The sequence below is a fragment of the Gigantopelta aegis genome, chromosome 12 (genome assembly GCF_016097555.1).
Source record: "Gigantopelta aegis isolate Gae_Host chromosome 12, Gae_host_genome, whole genome shotgun sequence".
In the NCBI taxonomy this organism is placed as follows: Eukaryota; Metazoa; Mollusca; class Gastropoda; order Neomphalida; family Peltospiridae; genus Gigantopelta; species Gigantopelta aegis.
The window spans coordinates 12,023,541-12,035,866 of record NC_054710.1 but is presented as its reverse complement, the minus strand read 5'-3'; the positions used below and the strand labels follow the sequence as shown (position 1 = coordinate 12,035,866).

At 35.2% G+C, this 12,326-nt stretch overlaps 1 protein-coding gene across 2 annotated transcripts in view; it reads right to left on the bottom strand.

Annotated features, from left to right (window-relative positions):
• The window catches only part of LOC121386208 (Down syndrome cell adhesion molecule-like protein 1), a 152,633-nt gene that overhangs the window by 119,640 nt on the left and 20,667 nt on the right, over window positions 1-12,326 (bottom strand). For both annotated transcript variants that reach the window (XM_041517037.1, XM_041517038.1), the window contains exon 7: window positions 8,817-8,986. In XM_041517037.1, the coding sequence (XP_041372971.1) occupies window positions 8,817-8,986 (170 nt within the window). The remainder of the gene's footprint in view (window positions 1-8,816; window positions 8,987-12,326) is intronic.

Below are 12,326 nucleotides of genomic sequence, written 5' to 3'. Positions count from 1 at the left end.
TAGTACTTGGCACGACCGTTGTTACACCAGTTGTGGAGCATTGACTGGAACGAGAAATACCCCAATGGGTAAAGGGATAGGAACATCAAAAGTGTATTTTATAAACTCGGACTAAATTGTATATGGGACACTTAGAACGTTCTTATTGTGAAATGTTTGAAACAAAGTGTGAAATTAGTTTATAATGTAGAACTGGCATAATATGCTCTTCGGATGGTGTCTACTACATGTCTCACTTTTTACTTAAATGTGATAAGTTTAAGGATGAAAGATCAACGTGTTTTAAAACATTTTGTATTATTCGGTTCAGTGTTTTTAAATTCAAAGAACTTTTTAATGTTAACATGTTGGAAAACTACGAAAACTAAGAACTATTTGTTGTGAAATAGTGGTCAAATTGGGGATTCGGGGCCACTTTTGCCAATTGGATTAACATGGGATGGGCCGAGCTTTTTTTACTGAGCCTCCATCGAGCCTCTTTGATAAGAGTTGCTAAAAATAGATCAGGTTTTCCCGAGCTAAAATATAACGAGGTTACCCTTCTGTTGACTTTTTTCCCCATATGATAGGGCCCCACCCTCGTCTTAAATAGAGTATATAGTGTATAGTATACTATATGATTTATTAGATATAAACACAGTATATAAGTTTGATACAGGTTTGGACATGTTTGTACAATGTAGTCAAAACAACAATATCAACCAATCAAAATGACTAGACTATGACGTCACAACATGTTTCAACTTGCTCGGTGTTTTTAAAAATCAGTGGATATATAAAGTCTAGGTTCCCCCCACATTACTATTGGATTGTCAAACGTGCTTGTCGCAAATGACACCAAATGTTTACTTAGAAAACACCCACGATAAGAAATTCATATATATATATATATATATATATATATATATATATATATATATATATATATATATATATATATATATATAAAGATAGAATTTCACAACGAAATTCTATCTTTTTTATATATTCATCCAATACACTTCATTCTAATAGCTTTCCCCGGCCAAATGCAAAAACTAGGTAACACTCCCTTTCGTTGACTTAGAGGTATTTTGTGAGACAGTATAGGTCCCCACCACGTGTTAGATAGGGTATGTAATACATAGCGTATAGTATAGTAAGGGAATGTATTAATACCCCAACTCAACGTGATTTAGTATATATAAACATAGTATATAAGATTTGAACTTGTTTGTGGAATGTAGTCCATGAGCCGAGACCCCAAATTTGACCAAATGGTACAATACGAGGGCACCAAATTTAATAATGTTTTTTTGATAGGGGCATGTATCTGGATCTCACAACAGCAAGATGGACTTCTCTACAGAATAGTTTACGGTCTGGAAATTAGTTTTAGTGGAGAGGGGGCATTTTTCTAAACTTTTATAACGTTTCTTTGTATTATTCTGTATGTCAAATAGAGATACTTTTAATCAGACAAACTGAAATGCACTTGTCAACATTCACCAGAAATTAATTTTGAACTATTCCCAGCTAATTAAGGCTTTGCAACATCATTGTAATCCAAGATGACCGCCAATGTATAAGCAAATCTTAATTTCTAACAAGGAAATCGTAATTTATTGCAATTTGCAAATTGCATCAACATTTCATTCAAATATGGCCATGCAAGTGGCCACAAATAGAAAGAAATGACTATATCTTACATTGTATATATATTCCCCAAAGAATAAATTATACTTCATACAAAGTGTTTTCTATATGGCAAGCATTTCAATTCTGGTATTCACTTTGTAATTCAGAGAACTTTTATCACTGCATGAATCCAAGATTCCAAAATGGTTGCAAAAACAACAAAATGACCAACATTTCTCACCAATACAAATAACGACAAAACGATTGAAGATGTTTTAGTATTTGCACCATAAAGCCTACAGAAAATTATATAGCAACTGTTTTGTTAAACATCCACATTTTACATTTAGAAAGGGTTCTGTTTTGTTAAAAAGCTACACTGAATTAGTTTCAGAGATGCTTCTTCTGATTTCTGTCCAAATGATAGAGCTACTATCAAGAACTACAATGGACAATGGGGAAACGGCAAAGAAAAAGGTTGCTTCCCATTTGTACTACTGCTGCTATAATATAAAGGGTTGCAAAACCAAGAGTTAGCAAACTTCTGCCTGAAGCATTTAAAGCTATTAAACCTGGAAACGTAGATGCTGATATGAATAAGTCACCAGGGAAGCTACATTTAGATGGTACAGATGTTGATTGGTGAAAAACGAAGGTTTAAATTATTTCCACAAGTAACTATTGCACATAGAGTGAAACCATGCACCCTCTAAAATCATTCCAATTCAATGCAGATGTTTAACCAAATTTCGCCGACTGGGTAATGTTGGTGTTCAAGGTGATATATTTTATGTTTGTGCATAGTTAGATTGGGTGGTGTATATTCAACATTAATCATTTTTGCTGGGCAACAACTGTTATATGTGACATGGCTATCCTTTTTTGGTAATATTACATATATAACAGAATAACAGGATACATATACTAGTAATTACAATGTTACGGCGAGAAAACTTAAAGTCGGACAAGTTTGTCGAGACAAATTGCCATGGTGAATCAAATGTAGTGATGAGTATATAATTATATATTATATATGTATGTATCCGTTATCAAGAGACAGAAAATGGCAAAAATAAAACCTGGTTCCATTCTTTACCAAAGCATCAGTTATTAACTACAACTTGTCCATTTATCACAGTCAGATTGGCATTATAGACTTGGTCTATATGATGTAAAAAAAAAATCAAGATAGTTTAAAAGTAGATTGGTGAATCCTTAACAATTATTACTTTAGATGACATTTTAGGTAACTTTACTTATTTAACTTTATAACTTTACTGTACATATTTGTTTAATGGACTGAACACCCTCAACACTTTGCAGTTGGTTTTAGGTGATGCATATAACACATTTCTTTGTTTTTGCAGCCATTTAGTTAGCCATCGTGAAGGTTACAGGACGATTCGTTCCCAAATTGTTTTGTTCCTGGACAATTCGTACCTAGTACATTTAGGACACATTTTATGTTGAACCCAATGGATAATGTTTGGTCTGTCTTGATTCTTCAGCTGAGTGTTTTTACTGTTTTTTATATACTATATATATATATATATATATTATATGTATGATATATCACAATGATATAATATCTCTCTCTCTCTTGATTCTTCTCTCTCTCTCTCTCTCTCCTGTATATATATATATATATATATATATATATATATACGTGTGTGTGTGTTTTATTTTTGTATTTGTTTGTTTTAATTACTGAATGTTCTTGATTCAGTTATAGTATACGTTGTAGATGATAGCTTACTTCAAACCGTGTTTTTGATAATACCGTTAATGAGTTGATTGGTAAGAGGCCATGTTTGTTTGTTTATTTGGTAAGTATTAACATGCTTATATCCCGATGGTTCAAACACGCTTACTGTGGACAAAGCCTCTGATTAAAATCAGGGATTGTTCTCATAGTAAGAGGATGAGGGGAAGGGAAAATATGATGGACAGACATTTAGTTTAATAATACAATTTAATTCAGCCAAACAAATGTGCACTGGTTTGATATTTGGGAACAAATTTACATGCTTGACCAAAAATAAAATGGTGACAATTAGTGTATATATTTTAGAAAAAGTGATCTGAAATTTTCTCATGTTTAACAACCGTCCGCTTTTGTCGGTCAACATTTATATGACAGAATTTTAATGCCATTAATTAGTTGATTGGCAAAAGGCCATGTTTAACACCTGTCCGCTTTTGTCAGCCAAAAAATATATCAAAGTCTAAAACAGGCGATTATAATATGCGGCTCCATTTGATGGCTGTTATTACATCGTAGGGCTTTCATGAGGTATTAACCCCTTTATATCCAGGCGTACTTAATTTAATATTAGGACCAGCCTCGATGGCACAGTGATTAAGCCATCGGATTACAGGCTGGTAGGTACAGGGTTCACAGCCCGACACTGGCTCCAACCCAGTGTAAGGCCACTACACCCTCTTCTCTTTTACTAACCATTAACCAACTAACAACTAACCCACTCTCCTAGACAGACAGCCCATATAGCTGAGGTGTTTGCCCATGACAGCGTCCTTGTACCTTAATTAGATGTAAGCACGAAATTAAGTTGAAGTGAAATGAATATTATTAGGCCTAAATAGAAATATTTAGTGACAAATTACACGTCAGTGCATACAGGGGTGCAGTTAGTACCTGATTTTCACATATCACATTGCATTCAGTCGAAATGATTACTGTGATTTTTGAAGGTATTTGGTTCGTCCCCGCCAGGACGCTATACATTGCCACACGTGTAATAGAATACAACATAGCACATGCAATACGGGTACATTGCCACACGTGTAATAGAATACAACATAGCACATGCAGTACGGGTACATTGCCACACGTGTAATAGAATACAACATAGCACATGCAGTACGGGTACATTGCCACACGTGTAATAGAATACAACATAGCACATGCAGTACGGGTACATTGCCACACGTGTAATAGAATACAACATAGCACATGCAATACGGGTAGATACTCACATGTGTAATAGAATACAACATAGCACATGCAATACGGGTAGATACATGTTATGTTTTATATAATGCTTATTGCCGGGTCCGTTATTATTCTTGGATTATTTATTAATAATGGTAACAATTATAATTATTATACAGATGTTTTGACATTTTAATTTGTGTACAAATGTATATGGATGTTTCGCACTGTATTTCGTCAATTTTGCATTGCATCACTAACGCATTAGCACTAATACACAAGACACGCTGTTAACACTGATTAATGCTATCAATTTCAGTGCTATGCAAGCCAAATGTTTCATTTCTTATTTAATATTTTCTTTAACAATATGTTAATTTCAATAAAAACTAGTATAATTATAATTGTTTGAGTTGTATCTTACTGTTTATTTATTTATTAACATTATCCGACATTAAGTCATACTCGTCATTTACATAATATGTGGATTAATTAAATATGTGCAAATATCATAAAGGTTTAATGTTTTTGTTTTTTTTTAAAGAAATTACTGTCTTTCCGTGCCCACAGTAAGCATGTTTGAACCTGGGAAAGGAAACCCAGTTAAAATCCCTAAAGCGAACAACTAAGACACTGACAGACCAAATATTATCATTGTGCAATTCAACATAAAATGTGTCCTAAATGTACTGGGTACGAATCGTCTTGGGTATAAAATGGTAGTGTGTACGAATCGTCCAGGTAAGACACACAATGGGTACGAATCATTTCGTAAGCATCTTGAATTCTGGAAATGATAAAACTTTCTTTGTCGAAAGTGAATGCAAGAACTGAATTGCTTACCCCCTAGAAAATGTTGTATTTGAAGTAAAGATTATTGTTTGAGGTAAAGTAGAATATAAGATATGGTCACTTTTTATACCTAACGACCATTTTCATGGCCATCTTAGATTTAGATGATGATGTAATATCTCAGTTAGTATATGGTGTAAATGTGTTCCTTGATGGATAATAATTTTAAAAAACCCAATCTCTAACAGCACAATTCAAGCTATAGTTGATAAATTAAAATGTTCTTATTCTGACTATTATGGTGGTGGCCACGTTGGATGTACATGATGTTACAATGTCTTGAATAGCTGGAAGTAGTTCACTATGAGTCCTCTGACCCCTAAAACACTGTTAACGAACATCAACAGTTTGGTCATAGTTGATAATGTATTGGAGATGTTTCCAGTTCACTTTTGACAGCCATCTGTGATGCACGCCATCTTGAATATTTCAAAATGCTCTAGGATACCTCTCGAATCCTTAACCAACTTATATCCCGAGCATTTATGAAAGATACAAAAAAAAAAAAAAAAAAAAAAAAAAAAAAACCCACAGGCAACATTGTGGGTACTGATCTATAAAGTTTATAAGTGCTTTAGTAAACACAAATTTCTCGGATTTCATGACCATCTTAATAATAAACCGGCCTCGGTGGCGTCGTGGCAGGCCATCGGTCTACAGGCTGGTAGGTACTGGGTTCGGATCCCAGTCGAGGCATGGGATTTTTAATCCAGATACCGACTCCAAACCCTGAGTGAGTGCTCCGCAAGGCTCAATGGGTAGGTGTAAACCACTTGCACCGACCAGTGATCCATAACTGGTTCAACAAAGGCCATGGTTTGTGCTATCCTGCCTGTGGGAAGCGCAAATAAAAGATCCCTTGCTGCCTGTCGTAAAGAAGAGTAGCCTATGTGGCGACAGCGGGTTTCCTCTAAAAACAGTGTCAGAATGACCATATGTTTGACGTCCAATAGCCGATGATAAGATTAAAAATCAATGTGCTCTAGTGGCGTCGTTAAATAAAACAAACTTTACTTTTTTTACTTAATAATAAATGTTAAAAGCATTATTACGAGGTAAAGTTACCCTATTGGAAAGTCAACCATGCAGTTTTGTGTCCTAGGGTGTACTAAAACAGTTATAACAGTTTTGTTTGGTGCCCTCAGATGGTACCAATGTTTGGTCTGGCTCAATGTAGGCAAAACAACAGTATTAACCAATCAAAATGGGTGAAGGCCGTGACATCACAGGTTGTTGAGAAACACACTGAATATGCTTAACATATCTGAACATGTTTCAACTTGCTCATTTTTTAACAGACGGTGGGTTAATATAGCTGGCTTTTCCGCCATATTACTATTTGATCGTCGAAAGTCACACCAAACGTTTACTTAGAAATCAAAGATGATAAGAAATGTAGGCCTAAGTATATTATTTGGATTTATGGTGCACTTTCACCCATTGGATTCACAATGGGAAAACAACACTCTGTAACGCTCCCTTCCACTGACTTCGAGATATTTCTCCTTGTGGAATAGGACAGGACTCCAACCAAGTGTTAGGCCCCAGTCACATATACACGATTGTTGCCCAGAATGGCTAAGACTTGAACAATTGGGGTTATTCTTGGATATGCGTAGTGAGACCCTAGCGGCTTCCTGGTCATTCTTCAGTATTCGTGGAACGTATGGATAGGCACCCGACAGTTTCTATCATGCTCAAGACTGTCGGGAGTATTCTTGGAATGTTTCAATTCGTGATACATTCCTAAAGTTGTCGTGAGTGCATCGTGCATATCCGTAGGTGCACCGTAGACACATTCCTGGTAGTCGTGGTGTGTGTGTGTGTGTGTGTGTGTGTGTGTGTGTGTGTGTGTGTGTGTGTGTGTGTGTGTGTGTGTGTAATCGTGGGACTTGGCTGATTGGCAGGCCTTTATATGCGAGTATTGCGGACATCAGAGTAAACCGGGAGACAGTCACGAGGAGTCTTAGTACAGTGGTAGCTTCATGGCGCATTCCAGATAAATTGTGATGAATCATACTGTATTCGTCAAAGTACCGTAGTGGAGGCGTACTATGTCATTGCAATTCGTAATGAATTTGGCTTCAAGAACGTAGTGCAATCTCAGTATTGTCTTGCATTAGTCGTAGAGAGGTCGTGAGTGAAGCCGATTCATGCCGCTTTTGGCTACAATTCGGAAGCAACAGTTGTAGGATAGGACTGGGGCTATTTGTGGCCATTCGGGGCAAAAATCGTGTATAGTAGTATATGACTGGGGCTTTAGACAAGGTACGCTAGTGTAAGCGAATATCCCACCCCCAACCCAATATGATTTGATAGAATGCAGACAAAGCAACAGTATCAACCAATCAAAAACATCTAGGCTGTTACATCACCGTTTATTGACAAACAAAGGATCTGACACTACGTACAGGCTTAAATATAGTGATTATTGTCTATATTATCCATAAAAGCATTCTATAAGTTAGTTATTATATACATGGATATTAACTTTATAAAGTTTCATCATATGCTTCGAGCATAACATTGCCGTTGAATGAATAAAACAACATGCAGAAACAGATGGGGAACGCGTTTTACAAAATACAAAAACACAAATCAGAATGTATGCCTGAACAGGGGATTAATAACAAATGTATCAAGTAAAAAAACTTTTGTTTTATTTAAAGACGCCACTATCATCGGCTATTGGATGTCAAACATATGGTCATTCTGACACTGTTTTAGAGGAAACCCGCTGTCGCCACATAGGCTACTCTTTTACGATAGGCAGCAAGGGATCTTTTATTTGCACTTCCCACAGCCAGGATAGCACAAACCATGGCCTTTTTTAACCAGTTATGGATCACTGGTCGGTGCATGTGGTTTACACCTACCCATTGAGTCTTGCCGAGCACTCACTCAGGGTTTGGAGTCGGTATCTGGATTAAAAATCCCATGCCTCAACTGGGATCCGAACCCAGTACCTACCAGCCTAACCACAACGCCACAAGGCCGGTCAACGAATGTATAGCAAAATAACTCAAACTAAATTAAACAAAACTAAATCTAAAATTTTATAAAACATAGATTTGACATTTGATTTAAACAACTGAATTGTTTTTGTTTTTGTTGTTTGTTTGTTTGTTGTAAATTTGTTATTTGGTAAAGATAATAATACAAGGACAATATATGAGACCCCAAATAACTAATGGTGGTTCGGTCTTAAACTGCACCCCAGTCCATTATTTAACAAGTGATTATTATTAGCATGTTCAGCCTTCCGAGAACAATAGCAGGGAAATAGATAGGAGGGCATGTTCCTCGGCTACTGTTATTAATACGTCATATAATGATTAATAACTAATACTTTCTCTAAGGTTCCAGATAGTGTTTTCTATCTAAAACAGCTTACATTGACAGCTGACTCCTACATCGTTTCCATGGTGACAGTCAGAGTTGTACCAGGAACTGAAGTAACACTGATCCAGGTGCTGTTCATATCCCTCACAGTAAAAATTCTTTAGCAATATCGGTTCCACACTTCGTCCAAAGTGACCACTTCCATATACCTGTGCATTATGACTGGAAACCAAGTGAAAAGACAAAGAACCTTCGTTATGCTGTCAGATTGTGGAAAGTACTAACAAAATCACAGTTTTGTTTGGAATCTAACCATATATAATATTCTATCCTATAACTTACCCATGATATCCATGTCATAAACCTATGTGACAATTTAGTGTATTAACCCGGTTAATAATGGTATGCAGATTTAAAAGAATATGCAAATTTCCAAGGTATCTAGGTAATAATGTGTTGCCGTCAATGGGTAATTTTTTTCTAAGCCAACAAGACCGGTATACCTGAGTATAACGCTTTCATAAGATTTAGATAAAATGCGTGAGGCAACTTCAGCACTGTAGTTTACTAAATATTGAATGAAAATTTTATTTTAGAAGTGTTGTAGGATAAATGAAATTTGCTACTCGTGTTTTTCAATATGTAAAAGATCAACCTCATCTAGTTAATCAGAGCCTCGACACATACCTGATTAATGTAGATATTTTCATATTAAAATGCATACGTGACGAATCCTCTATTTGTACAGCAACAACTGTTTCTATTGACAGATAAATGTGTAGTAGCTGTATATTATTTTTTGACGTCACTCATGTGACATCACATGCATAGTTACATTACAAAATCACTCATTTGATCTCTAGTTCATCGTACAATGTAGCCAAAATAACAGACATAATAGCTCTTCCCCTGAACTTTATGGTCTGCAAGATAAAAATAATAAATAGTTGATGACGTAAGATATTGGCTTTATCCTATGAAGGTAAGAATGGGAAATTCCGCGAGGCTTGCCATTAACTAGTTAGTCTCTATGTACACAAACAAATAAAGGTATCAATATATAATTACAAAACATCCGCTGTTATGTGATTTACTCTATTCTGATTGGACGACGTCCAAACAAAAGTGAATGTTATCCTGCGATAAATCTCAGAAATGACGTCATTACGCCAGCTGGGACGTCATTACATAAAACAGGTCACGGAAAGGACGTTAGAAGCTGATTTATGTGTATTTTAACTAAATATGGTGTATTCAGTTGTTTGTGCATAATTTTTAGAAGTGGGAGGGGACTAAACTGTGGCTAGCGAAGTTTATGATGGGTTAAGACATGCTTTCCAGGAAAAAAAATATTGAAAAAAGGGAAATTTGCTTGATTAAGGGGAGGAGTCGACTGCCCGAAATCCACCCTCTGCACCCGCTCCTGTGTTTGTAATTATATAAGAACTGTTTGTAATGCTTTAATGAATTTATTGATGTCACAAACTGCATATAATAGAGTTGGTAGTTGAAGGATTTTAAACACGTCCTCAGAAAATGACGTTGTTACGTCAAGTGGGATGTCATTATATAAAACAGACCATGAAAATAATGTAAAACAGATGTATGAATTATGTGTAGGTTTAACTGCATAGGTTGTGCTGGTTGTAATTATAAGACTTGTTTGTCATTTTGTTGTAAATTTATCGATGTATAGCAGTCACCAATTTGGTATAAAATCGCTTCGTTGTGCTACGCGATTTTATACAGTTTGACTGTTATACATCAATAAATTCACACATATAAAAAAATAAAACTAGCAATCAATTAACATCAGGTATCTTTAAATCTCTACTTACCGTTGTTTAACACCCAGTGGCCGATGTGTACTTTTGTGATGGGGTGCTGTTAAACATACATTCATTCATTCATCATTCATTCATTCATTTATCCATTCATTCATTCTTTAAATCATTTCACACCAGCTATTGTACTACTGATAACACATCACTCTGTGAAGGTCATGTGCACTGACTACTTATTTTGTTATAAGGTACTCACAGATATGAGTGACAAACGTAGGATGTTCGTGAATATAAAGACTGGTACCTTAACCATTCATACACATTACCAAGTGGCCTATCAGCCTATAGAGCTCACATATTTAATTTTAAATTTTGTCAGTAGTAGATAATTAATTCATTAATTCATTAATTTGAAAATACTACTTAATGTTACATTTCTATTTAAGTTTTAAATGTTTAATAACAATTCTAAAATTGCAAAATATGTCTCTATTAATTTGTGAAGACTGCCCCAGAGAATCATAGTACCAAGTTTCAGAACAATTCGATGAAAAACCAAGGAAATGAGAGAATTTTAAATTTTCATATTAAATTTATATTTAAAATATTAAAATAATAATACATTTTGTTTTAAAAGAATACTTATACTAATTTTTAGAACTATACAATCAAAATTCTAGGGAAAGATAGACTTAAATTTTCAATGATCTATTTCTATTTTAAATTTTGCAATCTAATAGAAATTTAAAATATCCACAACATAATTCAATTAGTTCGAAAAAGTGGGTGCAGCTAACGAACAGGAGGATAACTGGGTAACATATGAAGAGATGAAAACCGATATTAAATCACTCTACAGATCTTCGAAACTAACTGATGGTTATTTCCAGCTAACTCGGCATGAACAGGTGATCATGTTCTGACTAAGGACTGGACACAGCATGCTGAACCAGCACAGGCATAAGAGGTTACCTTCTTCCATGTGCTCCTGTGGAGAAGCAGAACAGACGACCGAACATGTCATCCAAAAAATCTACAGCAGCTGAGGGACAAAAATTTACTGGCCAAAAAACATTTTGATCTCAAGAAAAAATCTCACATTTATTACCAATGACAGGACTAAAGTCCGAACCAAATTGTTAACAACTACGATAAATTACTATCCTACCTTTAATTATTGTAACATTTCCCAAAATTTTGTCCAGACACAAGTTGTAAAAAACCCATTACAGTGACACAGATTCCACATATGAGACAGTAACGATGTCGCCAGTATCGAATTCGCTGAGATAGCATATGGCAAAATACATGCAGTTTTCTGCCGTTTGCCATTTTGCTTTTTTATGGAATATTCTTCAAGAGGGGGGAGAAAGCCTCCAAAGTATGTGACATAATTAATATAAAATCAATGATCGCTTGTGGTATATTTAAACAAACACTAATTTAAAAATATGACGTCATCACGTTTGCTTTTATATCATAACATTTTATGACGTTGCTAGATTAAGTCATATCCTTTCACCCCTCTTGGAGAATATTCCATAAAAAGTCAAAATGGCATCCGACACAAAAGTACATGCTTTTAACCCTATGCGATCTCAGCGAAGTCGATATAGCTAACATGGTTATCATCTTGTATGCGGAATCTATATCATTGTAATGTTTGTTTTTCAAGATTTCTGTCTGGACAAAATGTGGGTAAAATCTAACGAAAAATAAAAGTAGGAGACCAATTTATCATAGTTTTTAACAGTTTGGTTCAGACTTTAGTAGCCTCA